At 41.1% G+C, this 23,539-nt stretch overlaps 1 protein-coding gene across 2 annotated transcripts in view; it reads left to right on the top strand.

Annotated features, from left to right (window-relative positions):
* Nucleotides 1-23,539, top strand: part of NELL1 (neural EGFL like 1) — a 1,003,663-nt gene that overhangs the window by 156,485 nt on the left and 823,639 nt on the right. For both annotated transcript variants that reach the window (XM_070457287.1, XM_070457286.1), the window contains exon 4: nucleotides 8,554-8,724. In XM_070457287.1, coding sequence (XP_070313388.1) covers nucleotides 8,554-8,724 — 171 coding nt within the window. The remainder of the gene's footprint in view (nucleotides 1-8,553; nucleotides 8,725-23,539) is intronic.

Genomic DNA, 23,539 nt, shown 5'->3' with positions numbered 1-23,539 from the left:
GTATGGTCCTTTTAATGTATTTTTGTATTAGATTGCTAACATTTTGTTGAGGATTTTTGTGTCTATGTTCATCAGTGGTACTGGCCTATAATTTTCTTTTTTTTTGTGGTGTCTTTGTTTGGTTTTGATATCAAGGTGATGGCAGCCTCTTAGAATGAATTTGGAAGTTTTCTGTCCTCTGGAATTTTTTGGTAACAGTTTCAGAAGGATAGATGTTAGCTCTTCTCTAAATATTTGATAGAATGCATCTGTGAAGCCATCTGTCATGGACTTTTGTTGAGTTTTTTAATCACACTTTCAATTTCATTACTTGGGATTGGTCTGTTTATGTTTTCAATTTCTTCCTGGTTCACTCTTGGAAGGATGTACCTTTCTAAGAATTTTTCCATTTCTTGCAGGTTGTCTGTTTTATTGGTATACAGTTGCTTGTAATAGTCTCTTATGATCCTTTGTATTTCTGTGGTATCAGTTGTAACTTTTCTTTTTTCACTTCTAATTTTAATGATTTGAGTCCCCCCCTTTTCTTGGTGAGTCTGGTTAAAGTTTTATCAGTTTTATGTTGTCAAAGAAAAAGCTTTTAGTTTCATTGATCTTTGCTATTGTTTTCTTCATCTCTATTTCATTTATTTCTGCTCTGATCTTTATGATTTCTTTCCTTTTACTAACTTTAGGTTTTGCTTGTTTGTCTTTCTTCAGTTGTTTTAGGTGTAAGTTTAGGGTGTTTAGTTGGGATTTATCTTGTTACCTAAGATTGTATTGCTATAAATGTCCTTATTAGAATCGCTTTTGCTCCATCTCATAGGTTTTGGATCATTGTGTTTTTGTTTTCATTTGTCTCTAGGTGTTTTTTAATTTCTTCTTCAATTCCTTCAGTGACCCATTGGTTGTTTAAAAGCATTCTATTTAGCTTGCACGTGTTTGTGTGTGTGTGCATGCTCAGTTGTGTTTGACTTTGCTATCCTATGGACTGTAGCCCACCAGACTCCTCTGTTTATGGAATTTTCCAAGCAAGAATACTGGAGTGGGTTGCCGTTTCCTTCTCCAGGGGATCTTCCTGATCCAGGGATAGAACTTGTGTCTCCTATGTCTCCTGCACTGGCAGGTGGAGTCTTCACCACCGTGCCATCTGGGAAGCCACTTTTTCCCCCTGTTATAGTTTATTTCTAATCTCGTAGTGTTGTGATCAGAAAGGATGCTTGATATGATTTCAGTTTTAGAGTTACAGAGGCTCACTTTGCAGTCAATCCTGGAGAATGTTCTGTGTGCACATGAGAAGAATGTATATTCTGCTTTTGGATGGACTATTCTATAAATATCAATTAAGGCTAATGTGTAATTTAAGGCCTGTGTTTCCTTACTGATTTTCTGTCTGGATGATCTGTCCATTGAGGAAAGTGGGGTATTAAAGTCCCCTACTACCACTGTGTTTCTTTTGATTTCTCCTTTATTTGCTTTGTGTATTGAGTTGCTTCTATGTTGGGTGCATAATATTTATAATTGTTTTATCTTCTTGTTGGAGTGATCCATTGATCATTATGTAGTATCTTTCCTTGTCTTTTGTAACAGTTTTTATTTTAAAGTCTATTTTGTCTGATATGAGTATAGCTGCTCAAGCTTTCAGTTGATCTCAATTTGTATGGAATACCTTTTTCCACCCCCAAATCTTAAACTTCTTTTTTGTAAAATGAGGTAGTGGTTAAATGCATGGACTTGGGAGGCTGCATAAAGCAGGAACCCTGGAGCTAGGCTGTTCCCATGTGGATCCTATGTTACCTACCTCTGTAGATTTGGAAAACTTATTTTAATTAATCTTTATCTTGATTCCATCCTCTATAAAACTGGAATGGTAATAACTGACAATATTTGAGGTTGCAGTGAAGATTAAATGAGTAAATACTTGTGGAATAGTGCCAGGCACATAGTGGTATGGAAGTGTCTGTTAAAGCAAATAATAAATAGATAAATATATCCTAGGATGTGGTAGAGATTATTTTAATATGAAATATAAAGGCCTGTAGTAATTTCCTGGCAGTAAGCATGATACATATTGGCTGTTACTATTTTCTTTTAATTTAATTGACCTATAGTTGATTTACAATGTTGTATTAGTTTCAGGTATGCAGCAAAGTGATTCAGTTTCACATAAATCTATTTTTTGCAATCTTAGTTATTATAAATTATTACAAGATATTGAATTTAGTTCCCTGTGCTGTACAGTAGTTCATTATTGCTTATCTGTGTTGTATAAAGTAGTATATATCTAATTTATCCCTCTCCTCCTCTCATCTTTGATAGCCATATGACTGCTTTTTATGACCAAGTCTGTTTCTGTTTTGTTAATAAGTTTATTTGCATCATCTTTAGATTCTGTATATATGTGATATCATATGATATTTGTCAATCTCCATCTGATTTCACATGATAATCTCTAGGTGTATACTTGTTTCTGAAAATGGCATTATTTAATTCTTTATATCTGAGTAATATTCTGTTGTGTATATATACCATGTCTTCTTCATCTGTCAGTGGACATTCAGGTTGTTTCCATTTCTTGGCTATTATAAATAGTGCTGCTATGAACATTGGGGTGCATGTATCTTTTCAAATTAGAGTTTTCATCTTTTCTGGATATATGCTCAAGAGTGGTATTGCTTGGCTATTACCAAATGAATGTTAGCCATATTGTTAAAAGTATAATTAACCTTTCCTCAGTTCAGTTCAGTCACTCAGTTGGATCCGACTCTTTGTGACCCCATGGACTGCAGCATGCCAGGCCTCCCTGTCCATCACCAACTCCTGGAGTTTACTCAGACCCATATCCATTGAGTCGGTGATGCCATCCAGCCATCTCATCCTCTGTTGCTCTGTTGTCCCCTTCTCCTTCTGCCTTCAGTCCTTCCCAGCATCAGGATCTTTTCCAATGAGTCAGTTCTTGACTGACTCAAGTTGGCCAAAGTATTGAAGCTTCAGCATCAGTCCTTCCAATGAATATTCAGGACTGATTTCCTTTAGGATGGACTGGTTGTATCTCCTTACAGTCCAAGGGACTCTCAAGAGTCTTCTCCAACACCACAGTTTAAAAGCATCAATTCTTCGACACTCAGCTTTCTTTATAGTCCCAACTCTCACATCCATACATGACTACTGGGAAAACCATAGCTTTGACTAGATGGACCTTTGTTGGCAAAGTAATGTCTCTGCTTTTTAATATGCTGTCTAGATTGATCATAACTTTTCTTCCAAGGAGCAAGCGTCTTTTAATTTCATGGCTGCAGTCACCATCTGCAGTGATTTTGGAGCCTCAAAAAATAAAATCAGTCACTGTTTCCATTGCTTCCCTATCTATTTGCCATGAAGTGATGGGACCAATTGCCATGATCTTAGTTTTCTGAATGTTGAGTTTTAAGCCAACTTTTTCACTCTCCTCTTTCACTTTCATCAAGAGGTTCTTTAGTTCTTCTTTGCTTTCTGCCATAAAGATGGTGTCATCTGCATATCTGAGGTTATTGATATTTCTCCTGGCAATCTTGATTTCAGCTTGTGCTTCTTCCAGACCAGCATTTCTCATGATGCACTCTGCATAGAAGTTAAATAAGCAGGGTGACAATATAGAGCCTTGACATAACTCCTTTTCCTATTTGGAACCAGTCTGTTGTTCCATGTCCAGTTCTAACTGTTGCTTCTAGACCTGCATCCAGATTTCTCAGGAGGCAGGTCAGGTGGTGTGGTATTCCCATCTCTTGAAGAATTTTTCAGAGTTTGTTGTGAGCCACACAGTTAAAGTCTTTGGTATAGTCAATAAAGCAGAAGTAGATGTTTTTCCTAGGCATTGTAGCCATTATGCTAGGAAATTGCTAGGAAAATGGTAGGAAACTTGTTTCTTTTAGTCTTCTTTGGCATTTTTTAGGATTTGGAGAATGGTCTACCCAGGTGTTCTCTATATCTGTGATGATTTGTTTCCATTACAGAAAGAAGATAGTGGCTTATCTGGTTATTCTCCTTTCCTCCCAATTATCCTGCCAGGGATACACATTGGATAGGAGTGACCTCGTTTCTCACATCCATTTTGCCTTGATCTCCCCACTGAGACTTCTGGGGGTATTGCACTCACTTTGGAGCGTGAGTTATTTCTCCAAACAGTCAATATATATCTTTCGGAGCTGCTGGAAAAAAGACTTTTTCCTGAAAGCTTTTTGTCTTTACTATTGATTTAGTACTGGAACCATTTAAAAATTAACCCTGCTGTTTTCATCCTAGTGTATGGAAGAAACACAATCATCCAGCAATAACCTCTTCAACATTTTGAGTGTATGTAGTTATCCTGTTGGTCTGCCTAATATTCTGAAGAAATGGATTCCTTGGCATAAATTACTGGGAAAATGACAAATATTTTAATGAAAATAATTGGTTGATCTTAATCTATCTATGTTATTTCAAATTATTGTTCCTGACTTTTATTTATGAATATAACATGAGAACCATGTAGTTTTGTGAGATTTTAATTCAGTTCATAGTTATTGATTGTTGCTAACCCTCAAGGGTAGGCTTTGGAGAATTACTGACACTGTTTATGGCTAGGGTCTGCCTAGCACTTAAGCAAGAACTTAGGTTGAAGTAAATTGAGCTGTGTAAATACATGGTAGGGAAGATTCACTCTCATAATTATTCTGAGTCAAAATACTTGATTCAAAATAATTTTGAGTCAAAGGACTTGCTGTGTTAGATATCTGTAAGTCATTGTCAATGTTAGGATACACTCAGTTGTGCACAGTGCAAAGGAGGCATTTTTATTCCTGGATGCTATATTTAGGGGGGAAGCTGATCTATTTTACCATACCTGAAGCATGGTGACCCAAGTTGGGGAAGAATCTGGAAAGAATGGTGAGACCCCATCTTTGACCAGGAAGGCCTCTTATTTTGGATGGAAGCAAGAGTATAAAAGATTGAGCTGGAAATTCTTGGTCTAAAAGAGAAAGCTTTGTAGTGAATATTATTGCTGTTTTCAAATGTTTGAAGGAAGAACAAGTTTTTCTGGGAGCCAGGACAGTTCACTGGAACAGCACACTTGGCTGAGGTGCCAGGCTAAGGGGAGAAATTCTGCTCATGAAATCTGACTGGTGACTTTATTGCCTATATGTCTGGTCCTTCCCACAAACTCCCAGGAAGACCCTAAAGCACTTGAGGGCTGAAGAGAGGACTGGTATGGGTGAGGGCTCCCTGAACAGTGGCTGACTATTGCTTTTGGTGTCCTCTCTTCCTCTGAAAGCACCACATGGCTCTTAACTCACTTGCTCACAGCATCAGACTTTGGCTTCTTGACCATGATTAGTTGGCTAGGGCATAAAGCAACACCTGGTGACTAAATCACAGTGCTGCTTAACTCTTAATGTGTGTGTGAATCATTTGTGAGTCTTTTTAAAGTGCAGATTCTGATTCAAGTGTGTCTTGTTTGGGGCCCTATAATCTGAATTTCCATAAACGATGCTGCTGCTGGTCAGTGGACTGTACTTGAGTAACAAGTGTGTGTGTAAGTCGCTCAGTTGTGTCTAACTCTTTGCAACCCCATGGACTGTAACCCGCCAGGCTCCTCTGTCCATGGGATTCTCCAGTCAAGAATACTGGAGTGAGTAGCCATTCCAGGGAATCTTCCCAACCAAGGGATTGAAGCCAGGTCTCCCACACTGCAGGCAAGATTCTTTATCATCTCTGAGTCGCCAGAGAAGCAGGCTCTACTATAAATCTACAGTCTGCCCTTTGGGCTAACATCAAGTGCTCTCAGGCCAAATGACTGCCTCCTCCATGTTGCTTTCAGGACTAAGCCTCACACCAGTATTAGCAGAGGATTACTGCCCACAAGTACTGCCTTTCTCTCTCCTCAGTACTCATGAAACAGTTTTAGCCAGGTATCACTTAGCTATCTGATTTCTTTGTCATCTCTAGGATGACTTTTCCAGTTATCTATGAATAACTTTTATTTTCCCTTTTTAATTGCATAAGAGCATTCTTAGGCCACAGGATTTGGCCCTGTCTGCAGGCTTGAAATGCTGGGGAATTACTGTCATGTGTGAATAGTCTTTAACTCTAACTTTTTTTTTTTTTAAACATAGCATCTTGACTTTCATCCGGGTTGTTTGAGATATAGTAGTTCTTGCATATATGCATGATGCTGTCAGATGTCCCATGACACAAGTAACCATTTGTGTAATATTAGGGCACATTTGTTTTAACTGTATGTTTGTGATTACCCCAAGGTATCCACTTACTCCAATTCATTGCAAAATGATCTTTAAAAGATATGTTTATAATACACTGAGCAGTTGCTCACTGAGGCAATGATGATTAAATCTGGTTAAATATATATGCCTCCTTTTTTGTTTATTATGATTCAAGTTACCATGAATATTTTTGATTGTCATTGATTGAGGTGCTTTCAAGGTCACGTTCCTTCCCCCAGGAGTAGCTTGTTGGTCAAAGTAAAGTGATTGAAAGAGTTCCTATTATGTGTTAATTTTGGTAAGTTCTTAAGTACCAAGTTATGCTGCTTTTCTATACAGGAGCTGTGTGGTCTTGGACAAGGTATTTTAATATCTCTGATCATCTGTGAGCTCATCTGTATAATAGTGATAATCGTACTTAGCTTGAAGAAATTAAGTGAGATATTTATGAAAGTCCATTTCTAGAATGCCATATTTAATCATGAAATGATAGCTTCAACTTTCCTTTGTTTACCATTTGCCAATTTCTGGCTTTTTTGAGGGGAGGGGCATACATTTGATTTCTTTTCCCACTATTCTGTAAGTGGGAAATCTTAGAACAGGATCTGTATTTTAAATCCTATCTTAGCTCTTCAATATGTGTTCAGCCCTGACACCCTGAGTAAATTAATGAATGACTTGATAATCTCTAAGATTTTCCTGACCTTTTAAGTCCTCTGATTGTTTGATTCTTCCAGTATTCTGGGTGCCTAGAAAAAAATTGGAGAATTCTCTTAAAATGAATGTCTTGTACGTTAAGGGATTTCCTCCTTAACAGGCTTAAAAATATATATATTATATTATTACTAGTAAGTATTTACCTGGGCCCAGGAGATGGCTGCAATAGTGTAAATAACCTTTTCTGTGTATGATATTGAGTCTAATTCTTTGTATAGTCCACATGAGGTGGGTCAGAGGCTGGTCTTGACTTTACTTTTCCTGCAGTGTTATCTCGGGAAGATCTGTGTGAAAGATGAGCAAGAAATGTGCATTTGTTTTCATATGTGATGTGAGATTTGGAAGTCATGGATAATAGAAGCTGAGATTCATGATGTATTTATCTCAGTGCTCATGGAGGATGCATTTTATGTTCTGGATTGAATATGCTTGGGTTAGTGGGGTCAGACCAGCTCAGTGGATTAAAGCAGAAGCAGTAGGTCCTTCCACATCTTGAGATTGAACATGGTTACCTATTTAGGCAAGTAGTTCTTGAATTGCCTGTGTGGATAAGCTGCTGGGAGACAGTGCTAGTTGAGGCCATCTTTACTACTTTGTCTCTATGCCTCTGAGATGAGGCCTATCTGGTAGATAGTACATGAATTGTCACATCTAGCTCGGAGTTGAAAATCTGGCATGGGTATGTTACTCAATTCCAGAATCCCAGTGTTTTTTTTTTTTAAAGATACTCAGAAGGTATCATATCAGTCTTCCAGGTTTTTGTGAGTGATGGATTAGTATATGTCAGAGGCCCAGTGCTGTGCCTGGCAGTGAGATTGGACCCTGTGGTGATGATGGTCACGGTGACACATTTCAGAAAGGACACATAGGAAACTACACAGTTCTGCCCCCATGAAAGTATCAGCCCTGGTGTGTGACTGAGGAGTGTCCCAAAGTTGCCTGCTGCCTTTTATGGCTAGTGTGCCGACTACAGAGGAGGTGCTGAGTGTTTCATGGATCTAGAAAAAGAAGGTAACAATCTGCAAAAAGAAAAGGTCAATCACATGTTTCATTCCATGACATTTGGAAATATTAACACATAATGCGACTAGCTTCAAACGTTCCTTCCTTATTGGTTATGTAGGAATTGTTCACTTATAGTGTCTTATCCAGGGGGAAGTAAAAACAGCAACAACAGAAACCTTATTCATCTCTTCTGTGATAGTTTGTTTCCATCCCTGATAGTTCATGTGACTTTTATTTTCCTTTAATTCTTGAAAAAGTAGAAGTGGCAGTGATAAACATCGATAGACCCACTCCATGCGAATGGCCTTTAGTGGACAAGAGAAAGGAGACCTGAATTATATTTAAGTGACGCTGCACTGAGTTTGCCAATTAGCTTGTCAGCTGTCACTCACAGTGCATCTCTCAGTCACCTTATCAGGCTTTCAGGCTGTCGCTGTGAGGACTCTTGGACGGAAGATGAATTGGGTTCCATGTTGTACTAATTGTGGGTTGTGTTTCTTTGCATCATGTTGAGTTAATTTTAGATTCTGGGAATCCTGGTAGGAAGTCAGGAGGATTGATGAAGGCTGTGATACCCAGAAGTAAAACAAAACACATTTTTGTTCTTTATACACAGCTATTTTGAACTGGAGAGCAGTAGTCTGAGGGATGAGATTCGCTATCACTACATACACAACGGGAAGCCCCGGACAGAGGCGCTTCCGTACCGGATGGCTGATGGGCAGTGGCACAGGGTTGCACTGTCGGTCAGCGCCTCCCATCTCCTGCTCCACATCGACTGCAACAGGTATGTCTTTGTCTTTGATCTTCTGTGATTGTGCCCTTGAAATCGAGCAATGGAGAAGGGAAAAAACCAATCCCCTCCAAGCCTTGCTGGGAAACAAGAACCAAGGGACCCTAGGAGTCATTTAACATACCGAATGGGCCGTTAGGTGTGCCGGAATGACCAACTGTAATATGCTAAGAAAACAGTCCATTAAAATGAAACCATATGCGGCGATTAGGAAGAGATGTACGAAAGGTTGATTACAGATGGGGGACTATTAAGTACACCTCCGTGTACTGTAGGTACCGGCTGGAATTCCATGGAGCTGTGATTACAGTTAACTGTGATGTATTGTTGTTGAGTCCGTTCCACTTGGAAGCAAATGAGCTGGTCTACCTTCAAATGAATCCGAGAAGCTGGTGCTACTGGAGCGGCTAATTCTATTTCACTTCATCAAGCACAGCTTTGCTTAAATATTTTTTCCAAATGGAAACTTCTTAAAGGGGCTGTTCTTGGAATCTTTTTGGAATTGATGCCATTTATCCTCTGCAGAGGGATGAGTGTTCCGGTTTATCAGAGGGTGGCAGGACTACTGTGAAGATGGGGGTGGGGGGCGGTGAGAGTGGGAAGGGAGAGTTTCACTGGATGCTGTGGGTTGGGGTGGGAAGGAGATATCTTCCTCCATGTCTGTCCCTAGGGGGAGGTTTACTGCCAGCTGAAGAAAGGACACTACTGGTCTCTATTGGTTCACATGTGGCTGGACAGCTGGATGATGGTGGTGGAAGGGGGATGTTTTCATTTCTCCAGAACTCACTGAAAGTCTTTATGAATAGTGATCTGAGTCCTATTATAGAGAATCTTTTGTGATGCAAAGTAGCCATGAATGGTTGGTCTTCATTAATATTACTGCCAAAGTTAAATGATTGTTTGGCCACAGGACTTGTTCTTTTAGGCCCTGGAAAAAGTATACGCATGTTGAGGACAGCCTCCATTCTGGCACCCAGTAGAAAGAAGCTCCAGACTGCATTTCTGATGAGGGAATACTTTGGTGTGCTGGCTATTCTGGCTCTGCAGTCTCTCTTAGGAGAGGACCTGGAAAGGCAGAGAACAGAAACTAGTGTCAGGTTTAAGGGAACTTCCACCATCTTGAAGTGAGTCTTGGGTTAGCTTGGTCTATCTATTTAAAGTACTTTCTGGGTTTTCTGGAGAATTGTGGCTTCAACTAGATGTAATGTGTGCCTGGATGACATTTCCATAGAAACAAGTAGCTCCTTTAACCTTGGGCTGGGCAGCTTCGATGAAACCAGCTGTCAGCCACTAGTTCCATTCCCACCTTCAGGAACTCACTGGCTCTTTTAATTCTCTAGAACTAAAGAGGCCTGTCAGGTAGCATTTCTGCTTCACTCTACCCACCACCCATATTTTACTCAAATGGGAAATAAGAAGAGTCCTGTGTATCCTTCTTTATCACAGGTAAGAAAGAAATGTTGAAGCTCTAGTTTAGTACTTCCCAACTGAAACATCCTGGAGACACTGCTGTTTTCTTGCTCTGCAATTATTTGCTTCCTCTTTGTGTAAGTTTTATCTTTTATTTCCCAATAGTCTTCTCTCTAGAGAAGAGGAAAGAGAGGGAGGATAGTTAGTGCTAATTGAAGATTCTCTGCCTTCACAAATGCTCTGGTCCCTATGAAATTGTCTCCTCTGCCATCCTCAGACACTTGTTAGCTGTGTGAATTTGGACACATGAATTCCTTTGCATCTCAGTATAATTTGTAAACTGGGACTGTCAGTACTGTATGTGCTGTTACACATATTCACAGATGGGAATGTTAAGTAAGATAATTTGCATCAAGTGCTTTGGGTGGTGCTTGGCCTTTGGCACTCAGTACATAGTGGTGGTGGTTGTTACTTTATTATTTATTCTGCACATCTGTGGTGACCCTGGGTCTCCAGACTTTCATTTGTCATGTATTCTGGCCTCTCTGCCATGAAAATAGGGAGAGGACAGGAGAGCTGGAACCCACAGTATGCTTTAGGGTCAGCTGCATTTATACAGAATGGATTTGAGGAGGTTCTAAATACTAGTCCCCTTCTCTGGTGGTTTGTTTTTTATACTTTGATTCATAGCATAACTTATTTTCCTTTCTTTAAGATCTTGGAGGGAAAACATAAAGTTGGTGCCAGTTAATGATTCATGGACCCAGTGCAAATGAGGTTTTTAGATAGATTGCGGAAAGAGAAGCTGGGAATGACTGGGCCAGAAGAGAGGTCAATTTTGATTTTGGTCTAGGAAAAGTCTAGAAACATTTATAAAACCAGACTACACTTAAGAATTATGGATAACCAGGAGCCATCTCTGACATGGTGATTCAGATTCCCTGAGTGTGGAACTATATTCTTCATAAACTCTTAGGGTAGTTCTTATGCAAGCAGTTAGCCTTGGTGCATGGGCTGGCATTTGAACACCACTGGCTTAAACAGAGGGAGTACTTGCGGTTTCCCCAAGTGTGGGAATCTCAACTGTATAATTTGTGTTAGTGGGGAACTGCATTTGTGCTTTCCCTTGAGAAAAAAGAAAGAGGGTGGAGGATAGCCTGGGCTGCAATAAATAAGTGAGGGACTCTGGAAATCCAAGTGCCTGAAAAGTACAGCCCTAGTGAGGAGGAAGAAAAGTTTAAGGTGAGGATAGTGTCTAGTATGTGGAACAAACTTTTCATCTGCAAAAGTTTCTTGCTAGCCAGCACTGACCGATTTTTAAAATGGCGGAAGCTCTGGGCTATTTATCAAGATGCTGGTCTCCTATGTCTTATCTAGGCCACCCTTACAGAGAGTGAATTTCAGAAAGGCTGATTTTTATTTTCTAAGCTATGCATTTCATACCGCTGTGAGATTCTTCCTTTTTGATTCCTTTTGCCCTTAAAGTTATGCTTCCTTATTTTTCTCAACCTGTCACCTGCTAGAGCAGTGCTGGATAGAAGATAAATGGTGATGCAATAGATAACATTTTTGGATGTTGACTGTGCTAGTGACTATGCTAAGGGCTTTATATAGATTAATTTATCACCCTGGCTATTATTTTTCTCGTCTAAAAGTGATGGAACTGAAGTTACATTCTATTTCTGTAACCCTCTGCTGTTAAGAGGCAGCTCTAGGATTTGCACCGGAGTCTGACATCTGTGTGTCTGCTCTAACCACTAGGCTCTTCAGCTCAACGTGAGGGACTTTTGGCAGTGGACTTAGAACATGATGGAAGGAAAGAGCCAGACTCAGTGTGGGCAGTTTGTTCTTTACTTCTAGTATTTTCCTCTCACGTGTCTTATATTGCTGATCTTCGGGGTTGGTGGGCAAGATGGGATCTTACACAACCCATTGGTTTGGCACAAGGAAAGGGACTTTTGCCTACTGGGCTTATAGGCCAGGTAACGTGCTAGGTGTGATTGGTGTAATAGTCCTCGGGGAAGCCATATGGTGTGGAGGCAATTTTATTAGACCGATTTGGAAGTAGAAAGGCTCCAAGATGGTAAGTAACTCAGTTCCAATCACATAACATAACCATGGAGCTAAAACTCTGAGCCAGGATCTAACTCCCCAATCTTTCCTGCCTACCTCTTGCTCTCTGCCTCTGAAATTCATGTCCTTTCCAAGATAAAGTCATAACCACTCCATGAAGTCTTCCCAGGAGAGAGAAGCTACAAAAATGTCAGGAGCCCTAAAAATACTTGAAATCAGAGTGAGAAGATTTCCAGGTAGTTCCATTGTTCTGAGGAACTGGAATGTGGCAGAAATTTCTCCTTTTCTTAGAATTGAGAAACAGAACCTTTTCAGACCTAATTACACAAATTGTCACAAGAAAAGTGACTGCTATTTCGGTTGGTAGTCTTAACACTTTCTGCCTGTTACTGAGACACACTTTTCTTCCTGCTTCAGCTGTTCGGCTGGGCCTACTTAGAAACTCCCAAAGTGTGGGTAGCAGATTACCTCAAGCTAGAAGTATTAAAGGAACCACTCAGTTGGGTGGCCAGCCTGATTATCTCCACTGCCTTAGGTTTTTCTTTCGCTTCCTTTGTATTAAGAGTTGTCAACAAAGCTGAGAAGGAGGCCTGAACTAACATTCCTCTGATTACCCTGCTCCATCCTCAGCTCACCCTGAAGCCTGTTCCAGTCCCTCAAAGACCACAATCCCCTGACATCTGGGATCCAGTGCGTAAGGGTTCTTTTACCACAAAAGGGATTTTCTTTCCTCCTCTTTATTTGGTAACTTCTAATTCTCAATCTATCCAATTAAAGTACTGGGCATACTGTCTCTGCCGGGCTGTGGGGATACAAAGAAATAGGAGTTATTGCCATCAGGAAGTCCTTGGCTTATTCATTCAGTCCTTTTGAATTCTGAAGCCACCAGCGTCCCCCACAGTGACTGGCCCTGATCCTTGGATACTAGAAGAATCGTGGACTCTCATGGGAGCCTGTGAGCAGGCTGTTTAAACACTAATGATAGCAGCTAAGCAGAGAGAAAACTGAAAATAGTCACTCCCAGCATCTTGGTCTTGAAAGGACAGTGAAGGAATGGACTCAAAAGTGTTTTCCATTCAAATGGTACCTGCATCCAGGCTTCAGCAGGAGCTTTCTGCAGTACACAGGTCTCCCTGCTCCAATCCTGCCACCTCTTGCATCACTGCTGGAACAATTTCTCTCTTACCCAGTCCCATTGAAATGGAACTCTGAACTCGCACCTCATTTGTTCAAGCTTGTGCAAGTAGGCATAGTGCCCGCACATGCATACACACACCTGCAGCCTGGTTGTCACTCTGACAGAGTTAGCTCAGTGATTGCAGTCTAAACAGTAAACATATTTAGATTTTACCTCGAAAGCTTGGTATTGATTTACTACAGAGCACATTCAGCTTTTCCATACAGCTGATTTTGAAGAACTCGCAGACCCAGAAAAATAAACTTCTCTAAGTCACTGAACAAGTCAGTAATTCAAAGTTTGTCAAATATTTCAGAATAACTTCACGATATGAGCATCTCTGTATCTGTCTAGGTTTTTCATAATGAAGTACGGTGATATGGCATCTTTTTTTCCAGAGAGCTCCTAAAGTATTTACATGCATGTTGTTAAACCGAACATTCCTTAACATAGTTAAGCCATGTGTAATGTACTCCAATGACTTTTCGACAAACATTTGCACTAGAGTAAAGGGAGATGACTGTCAAAGACCACTACTTCCAAAAGAGCTAGGCCAAGATTCTCAATCGCCTGTTTCCTGCACTGATGTATTATTTACTTAACAAGTAGGAACACATGCACACAACTCATCAAAATTAAAACTGAGAATGTAGTGTATGCCTGATGTCCAGCTAACCTAGCAGCACCCGATCTTCTGTCCTGAAAGAAGTGATAAGGAAAGAAGACAGGATATAGCCCATGTGTAATTTAATTAACAGTAAAAGGCAACGGTACAAGGAATGTTGAAAGGCAGTACCTGATGGATTGCTGGTTTCCTAGTAGAGACCATCACGTCGGGAAACCACAGGAGGAAGAGCTCCTCGTGACATGGCATAGCTTCTCAGTTTGTTACATCCCAGGTAAAAATGCATGACACTGTCTGCAACGTTACAGTTTTGCCACCGTGATTTGATTCTGTATAAGTTACATGAGAATCCAATTTGGAATGAGGTTCATCTTGTGAGCATGACAAAGCTAGTCATAGTGCCAGTGATAAAAGACTGTGTATCAGTGAGTGGATCAAGTTGGCAGTGAGACAGCCTGCAGAGAAGGAAATATGACAGAGGGGATGACAGGGAGAGAAGAGCTGTTCTTATGTGACCAGGCACATGTTCTCTGGTTTAACCTAAACCTGTAAAGAATGCTGGACCTTTGTCTTGGTTTTGCCACTTATAAAATGTGACTTAATGTGCAATGATGGAGTGTGAAATCAGGAAATCTGTGTCTTAGATTCTTTGAAGATTCCTCCTGTCCTCTCATCTCCAATCCTTCCTCTCTGTCAGAATCTGTGCTTATATCTGTAAAATGGGAGTAATAGTAACTCTTCTACCATATACTGGTTGTAGGAATGTAGCAAGAGAGTGTGTGCAAAATCCTTAGAAAATTTCAAGCTACTCTATGAACACACAGCATCATGAAGTGCTATAAACATATGCCATCACATAGCAAAGATGTTTCAGTGTCATACTGGAAATGAAAGCAATTTAATTAAATCTTCACTTATACAAAAAGTGAAGATTTTTTTGTGTGAAGATCCATGTCTCATGGATGAGGATCTGGTGCATAATGTGAATCCATGGTGCAGGGTAGGGTTTGAGGTCCATCAGGTCCCTGAAATTATTCTAACTGCCAAATCCTAGGCATGGTTCTCCAACAGTTTGTCTTTTAGTTCCATAGTTGGTAATACAACACAATGATAAATGATTTTTATGCCAACAGATTCCCTGCAAAAGTAAGTAACTGCAGGGGCTCTTTAAAAATATATAACTGAAGCTGAATGGGAAAGAGAACATCCCCTCCAATGTGATACAGTGTTTCCTTGATCCTGGCAGGGCTTTGAGAATGTGGCATGGCTCCTTTCCTTTTTACTTCTGTGAGAGAGGAGATTCGAAGATTTACTTCATCCATTCTCAAACCATGAGCCAGAATGATCACAGCTTTTAGGAGGAGATGTGCAGGTGCAGTTTTACTGAATGAGGAAAACACTGTCTTAGAATTTCCTGGCTTTCCTAAACATAATAGATACTATTTGCATCTCTACTTTGAAAATCTGGCTTGTTATCACAAACACATTCTGGACTAAAAACTAGAGCTACCAGAAAGTGTTAAATTTGTATGACTCTGGGAAATTCATTTACTGTCCCTGGGTCTTAGCTCCCTAGAAATAAAATGAGGGGCTAGGACTAGATTTCTGAATCTCCTTCCACCACTGCTCTTCCAGGCATATCTCATCACAATGCTTAGTTAGGGTATGCGTTTTGTTGTTGTTGTTCTTTTTGCCTTCAGGACCCTGGAGAGCAACTGAGCTTGCTATCTTCATGGGGCTGCTTCTGTGGTAGACCAGCAGGCAGTTTGCAGTCATCTAAATTGATTGCGTGTTGACAGTGCAGCATGCTGCTGGTGAAGAAAGGCTACTTACCCTAGATACCCAATCTTTCCCCCTCCCCCCCTCGCTTGCTTTCCTTCTTGCTAGAGTAGATGCTGAATATGCAGTTTTGGATACCTAAGGAATGTTGACATCTTACTCTCTCCACCTTATGCTCTTTCTTTCTTTCAGACATCTTCTGATCCAGACAGGTGACAGTGGACAGCCTTTTGGGGGGTATATAGGCTATCCTGGCTGTGGAAGCCTGGTAGCTTGATAACCTACAAGATAAAGCAGTGTATTGTAGCCAGCAGATGATGGATAGTTGTGCTATTAAAAAAACAAAACAAAAACACACACATCCTCTGAATACTGAAGGGAAAAAAAAGCCTTTGTTGCTGCCAAACCGTAGGGACTTAAATAATGGGAGGTAATGAATCTAAAGGTCTAGGTGGCCAATGCAATACATTCCAAATTGTAGATTATTCAACAAAGTAGAAGGTCTTCCCTGGTGGCTCAGTTGGTTAAGAGTCTGCCTGGAATGCGGGAGACCCGGGTTCAATCCCTGGGTTGGGAAGGTCCCCTGGAGAAGGAAACGGCAATCCACTCTAGTATTCCTGCCTGGAGAATTCCATGGACAGAGGAGCCTGTTGGGCTACAGTCCATGGGGTCACGAAGAGTCGGACAAGGCTGAGTGACTAACACTTTCACTTTGAACACAGTAGAAAGTGGCTGCTTAATTGTTAAGGGGCTCAGACATGACCATGTTGGATGTCTCATTCTGGCTGAGACCCGCATGCTTGTATTCATGCTTTGTACCCTGTAGCTTATTAATTCCAACCTCATTAGGTGGATTCCAAGCTTAACTCTGCCCAATCTTCTAATGACGTCAGTAGCAAACCCATTTCTAATTTTGTCTTTTCAAAAATCTTTTATCTTTTTTTTCTTGTTGCCTGGTGGGTTTAAATATGCTTTTGGTCAACAGTGGCCTCAGTGGCAGAGAGGTAGAAGGTGAAGGGATTAACTGAAGTGGATGATGAGAGAGTGGCCTGCATTTTCCCATCTATCTGCATTCCTGGGCTTTCAGAATTACAAATGGAAAGGAATAAAAAGAAATACAATAGAATCTTCCCTTTATCTGGTGGTTTGTTGGCTACCTGAGGCCATAAGTAGATTAACAAGAAGGTACATTATTGCATACATGGGACCTAAGATGTATTAAAATAGAAGGGAAAATAAGACTTCATTTCCAACTTACAGTGATTTCATCTATATGCCTTCAGACACATCTTGAGTTGTGATTTAATGCATGGACATGGGTTTATACAGGATGAATGAAAGGGGGGAAATAGGCTGCAGGAGAAATAATGTTTTTTTTTTTTTTTTTTTAGGAGAAAATATCAAAGCTTGCATTTTTATTGTTACAGCTCTACTCTGTCCTTGATGATGGATACATACGGTTATTCCTTAAAAAGGAAAGCAGCAAGAGAAAACAAAAACTCAAACCAGAGCGATATTGTATGACGGAACCCAATTTCTTAAAAAATGTACATTATACATTAGTTGTCTCTGTTCCTTTTCTGCTTCACTTGTTGGAAAGGAACACTGGGGAATAAAAAATGCATGAGCCACGAGGACTTTTTAATTGAAAAAGAAAAAGAATTCCAAATACTACATTAGTTTTCTAGTTAGAGCAGGGGTACTGATGTTGTCATTGAAAAGAACTGATTTTCTATACTACTGGAAAGAAATTAATCTATCTCTCTGGGAATTTTAATTAAATTAATGTTATAAATAATAGCAGCCAGAGTGGCTGGATGCAAGGAAACAGATTTATAGCTGAACCTGTTTGGCTGCTTTTCTTGTAGGGGAATGGTGGAGATGGGGCGTGGGGATGAGGAGGCTTGGAAGGAAAAGGTTTTTGTGAATATTTTCCCTGCTCTAACCCCTTTAATTCAGTTAACTCTTAGCCCTCAGCTCATCCCTCTTCTTGTGAGTGTGTCTCCAGTAAGAGCTACAGAGCCCCTGAGCCAGCCGGTTAATGTGTCTGGGCATTCACCTGAGGGTTTTCCAGCGCAGTTAGAGTGGAAATAGTTTCCCTTCTCTGTAAAGAGTCTGTGTGATGCCCTCTCTAACTCTTTCTCAGGAAGGTCCTGCTGCATCTTTAGTCACTAGAGTCTGTCTGAGGGTATCACTTTCCTGACATCAAATTTTACATATAGGAACTTACAGGCTTGGAGTTGGAGCTCTCAGTGGGCTTCTTTGGGATACTCAGAATACCTATATTACCCAGAAGGGAATTGCATCTCCAGGAGAGGTAAACAGCCGTCATCCATCCTGGTGCGTCCCCAGCAGAGCTCATTCAGTTACACAGCTTTCTCTGGGTTGGTGTTGTCTTTGACGCGCAAGCAGAGAGGGAGCTGAGGAATCTATGATTTCAGTTTCTTGAATTCTTTGACGTTTTGGCCTCGGAGACCCAGCACCATGCTGGGAAAAACTCAGACTTTTTGCTCAGTCATTGCTGAGTTTAAGGTTAATGTTTTGGACTCTTTTTAAAAAAAATTTTTTTTTCTTTTCTATTTTTTTAAAAGGTGATCTATATATTCCCTTGATCTTTTTTTGTAAAAGCACTCTGAGATGGATGTTCTTGCATCTTATAGATGGAGATTTTTGAGATACTGAGGATAGAAATGACTTGTCCAGGACCTCATAGTTAGTCAGTGACAGATGGAAGCCAGAGTCCAGAGGTCTTTCCTTATTTCTTTTTCAGGGAGATTATTCTTTACCAATCCCCTCCACCTTCTTCCCTCTTCTCTTCCTCCCTCTTTTTAACACCCCTGTGTGACAAGATAGCACTTCTAACTTCTCATGGAATAAGTATAAGTTATCCTACTTACAAACTGAAACCAACAAAGGCCAAATTCCATGTATTACTTTCTCAGACTGAGGAGGCTGGTTACTTCCAAGGACCTTGTTGCGCCAAAATTGACCTTGTTATAAATTCCAACCACTGTTGGTCTTTGGACTCGATAGATAATTTCACATCACCTTTTTAGATTTAAAGACTCTCCTTCCTTCCTGGAATCTAGTATTGATAGACAGGTTCATGACTTCAATCCCACAGAGATAATATGGGGTCAGGGCTTCAAATGGCCCTTCAATAATCCCTATATGATTTGTATGCTTTGCATGTGTCTCCATACTGATGTGCAATGGCCACGGACCTAATCTTAAATCATGACTGACCGCAAATGAGCCATTCGGGCATTTCTTCAAATGTGAAATAGATGCATTACGCTAGTCTCCAGTATTACATGGGTGGCTTTACACTGTTCCGATATATGATATTCACTATTTCAAGGTGATAAACTCTCTGTGTTCTTTAAGGTGACTTTGCAATCACAAGGTCTCATTAGAAACTACTGGTGGTGAAATAAAGGGTTGGGCGGTGGCAGACCCCTACTTAGGAGGGCATTTGTCGTTATTGCTTCTTTTATTGGTATCTAATTAGATATGTACTAGAGCCTGCAGGAGCTAATAAGAGCAAGGCCTAGGAAGTAGGTGAGCACACTGAATTGTGAGTCTTTTTCACAGTCAGCAATCTTTCATGGACATTAGGGTGATACATAAAGACTTCACACTGCAAACCAGATCACATATTCCCTTCCCACTCCAGCACCCACATAAGCTCATTTAATGGCCTTCTATAAACTTAAGGCTAAAGGTCACTATCCCTATTATAGCTTAAATCCTTAATATAGCTTAATTTTTTTTTTTTTGCATAGTCTGGCCCATGTTTCCTTCTTCAATTTCTTCTTACACTGCATTCTTTTAGTTCTTTACCATATTCTTTGAAGCCTCAGGATTTCTGTACATGCCATTTCTTGAAAATCAAGTTCACGTCTACTTACCCTTAATTTTCAGGACAAGAGAAAGAAGTTTCTTGTGTTTTACTATTTCTTCATAAACTGTTTCCCTACAGAGTGATTTTTGGTCATTTGATTGATGTCTGTCTTTCTCACAGGCTGTAGGCCCCCCTCGAGAGCTCACCCTTGCATCCCCAGTGTGTATCATAGAGCTGTCACATAATAGGTGTTGTAAATTTCAGCGTGATTTGTAAATATCAGGCCTGGGGAAAGATGAAGATAAAGTTACCCTGGCATTTCTGCTTTGAACTTCCGTGGATTCTTTTCTCGAGGAAGGCAGTTAATCTATAGAAGACTTTCGGTGATTTCCTGGTCTGATTCACAGCACAGGGTGAGATGTGCCCCACTTGCAAGTTGAACTGACATGTCTCCTATGTCTGCAGGAGCTCTGGCAGGCACAGGAGAGTAGAGGTAACTTACACATGGGGCACAAACATAAACTGATCACTGATAGGATTAAGGGGAATGTTCCCTCTCTGTTGGAGAGAAAACACAGTTGGGTACACTTGTCTGGTCTGTGGACATATCACCATCATCCAATTCTGTGGGTCTGTTTCTTCAAACTATAGCCAAAGCTCACAATAGGATTTCCTGTCAAGCCCATTCAGTAAGCCCTTTGGGCAGGATTCCATGAGAGTCCCCTGCTGTTTTGGTATAGCCTTATTGTGAAATTCAATGGATACATTTTTTTCTTTAATTTTCTTAAATGATGCCTGATTCACATATTACACAAAATTAAAAACAAAAAATATAACAAGAAGAAATGTGAGAACACAATTCCAAGCAATAATTGTGAAGTTTGGGGTGAAAATTCTTGCAGTATAGGTTAGTTTTATATAACGGAATAGTAAATTTATTAAAAGCCTTCCCCATATAAGTGACATAATATGTAATAAAATACTGGATAACTTATAAAAAATGAAATATACAAACTGTTTCCAAACCATGTGATACCAATCACCCTGTCCCTAACTCCTTTGCACAGAAGTCATCATTACTATCAGTTTTATTTCTCTTCTCTAGAATTTTTCTTTGCATATGTAAACATTGTTTTCCATAGTAAGACAGCACTGTATGTATTTGTCTTTAATTTGCTTTTTCATTCAACAGAGTAAAACCTGATGCACCATTGGTGTGTAGCAGAAACATACCTAAGAAGAAAGAGGGCTGTGGATTAGTCTGGGCAGCTCTGTCCCTTGGCAGTGTGAGGAACGATATTTACCTGCGTGCTCTAGCCTCATGCTTTGGGCTTTTATCCATGCCTCTGGCCTGTCATGTACAGCAGTGACATAGCAACAGGGCAGGAAGCCAGGCACCCCTGCCCTTGGATCAGCGTGGCCTGTCTCAGCTGGGTAGCTAGGTGAGACCGTGACAATTAGCCTATGCTGAGATGGGAGTTACAGGATCAAAGTGGGTGTGTGATGAAGGTCAGATGTTCTGAGCACAGGCATGATGCTGAATCTTGTTTTGTGTGGCTGAAGTGGAACTGGTGCTGGCCAGGCTCAGGTGTCAGGTGAACACAATGAGAGAATGTCATTTCATGGTTAAGAGCACAAGCTTTTGGAGTTGGCTAGCTCTGGGTTTCAACTCTGGCTTTGTCACTCCTGTGGGACCCTTGGCAAGTAACAACTATAAGTCCCAATCATGAGATAAGGTTGATATAATACCTCCCTCACAGGGTTACTGGAATTAAGTGTGCTGGTGCATATGAATCAGATGAGACATTCCTGGTTGCAAATAACAGGACTTCCTAAGTGGCACTAGTGGTAAAGGATGAGCCTGCAGGAGACATAAGAAACATGGGTTCAATCCCTGAGTTGGGAAGATCCCCTGGAAGAGGTCATGGGAACCTACTGCAGTATTCTTGTCTGGAGAATCCCATGAACAGAGGAGCCTGGCGGGCTACAGTCCATAGGCTCACAAAGAGTCAGACATGACTGAAGTGACTTAGCATGCATATAAGGATATATAATATTTATTTAAGCAAAAAGTTTAGATGAGGCAGTAACTGAGGTGAGTTGGTGCTCAAACATGCCATCAGGGACCAATGCAGTCCTGTTTTATCCATCTACTCCATCATCCTTGCCAGGGAGAAGCATCTTGAGATGGTGACAAAGGGGAAAGAGTCACCATGATCGTCTTAGACCAACTATCCTTCCTTCCATGGTGCTGGCCCATTGCTCTGTCAGTAAAACTGAGATACTTTGGATAGAGATGGTGAAATGGCTCTTTTATAGTCTGTCAGCAGTGTTGCCACCGTGTATCAGTAGTTTAGTACCAGGGCTGTTAATTGTTCAATAAGTGGTGCCCTGAGGCTGCTGCTGCTCAATTCCATAATGATAATGGTCTTCCACATCTTAGCAGAACCGACATGAACAAGAGGACAGATACAAGGAGATAATAGGAGTAGCTGGTTAACCGGGAATCATTTATATATATGGATGATCCTGCCATCAGGGAATCTTCAAGGCCATGCTCTAACAGGGGATAGGATGGGAGTGCATCTGAGAGGCTGGCTTGGCTTCTGTCTCCAGAGCCCATGAACGCTGTAGCCTGGGTAGCTCTTATTACATCTTTTACTTTGGGAAACCTGGCCTCTGTCTGTTGCTGCTGCCCTCTCGGGTCCTTTAAACAGAGCTGCCCTTTCCATAAGAAGTTCCATGCAGGCCCATCTGACCTGGTTCCTTACAGCAGCTTTTCCCCAGGCCTGCCTTCCCTCTTACTCTTACCTCCTTATATTCTCATTTCTCATCTTCTTGGCCTACCTATCCCTGGCTTTTGATGCCTGCTGCTTTACCTGATCAGTTTGGCAACTTATTTGAATTTCTTCTCTGTTGACTGACCTCAGAGTGTCACGGTTCCCCTGACCACCAATCGCCAGCATCGTCCCTGGCAGGACAGCCCTTTCTGCACTCCATACTTGGGTTTTCTGATCGTCTTGATGTTGACTCCTTCCCATAGCTTGATCTTCTCTTTTCTGCTATATTTAACTACAAGTAGGATCCTGGCCCCCTTGGGTTGGGAGGGAGGAGGGGGTTGTTGCTTACTCTCTGGAGTTAGAGTGGTGCAGCAATGGACTGGCCATCTACAGGTGGGTACAAGACTTCTCTTGGAGGCAACCTGGATTCCCTTCAGTGGAGAAGAACATCGTGACAACCTTGAGCATATCGCAAAGCTGTTCAACATACACATTATGTGACCAAGTCTTGCTCTAAATCTCATCCTTGAAAAGTATCACGTGAAAAAAGGTGACCAGATATATCTTGCAGCATAGGCCATCCTGGGGGCTGACCCAGATGTTGCCTCCGTCAAAAGTGACTGTGCTTTGGTGTTGGCTCCAGTATCCCCTCAAGGGGGAGACAACCTGGGCTGGTGGAAGAAACCTTGGGGTCTGGGCTGGGTATCTTCCATCTGTGACTCCAGAAACATCTCTCCCCTCTCTGCTCCACTCTGCCTCCTAGCAGGCTGACCTCTGTGGACTGCATGTGGGAACTCTGTTGCCATCTTGATTTCTTTTTGAATTTCATCAGCAGGAAGAATAGTCAGGAAGTCAGATGGAGGTAGCAGATGGAGGGAGGTGAGGCTTTCTACTCTCCTAGCTGTTTCTCTGTTGGGGTCACATTGGACTGGGTCCCCTTTTGACTGAAAGCCACAGGCCCTGTCAAGAGACCCTTTTTGAGTTCCTGGCCCCTTTATGCCTTGAAAGGCAAGCGCTCCTGAACCCCGTTCTGTTTTTATATTCTCTCTGGTACCATCTCTTGTGGTTTATCTACTCCCTGCTTGTCCTTCTGCAAATAACCCCTTTAATTGATTCTCTTT

The sequence above is a fragment of the Odocoileus virginianus genome, chromosome 28, assembly GCF_023699985.2.
Source record: "Odocoileus virginianus isolate 20LAN1187 ecotype Illinois chromosome 28, Ovbor_1.2, whole genome shotgun sequence".
Lineage (NCBI taxonomy): Eukaryota > Metazoa > Chordata > Mammalia > Artiodactyla > Cervidae > Odocoileus > Odocoileus virginianus.
The sequence above is the reverse complement of the archived record's forward strand: the minus strand, read 5'-3'. Positions and strand labels throughout refer to the sequence as shown.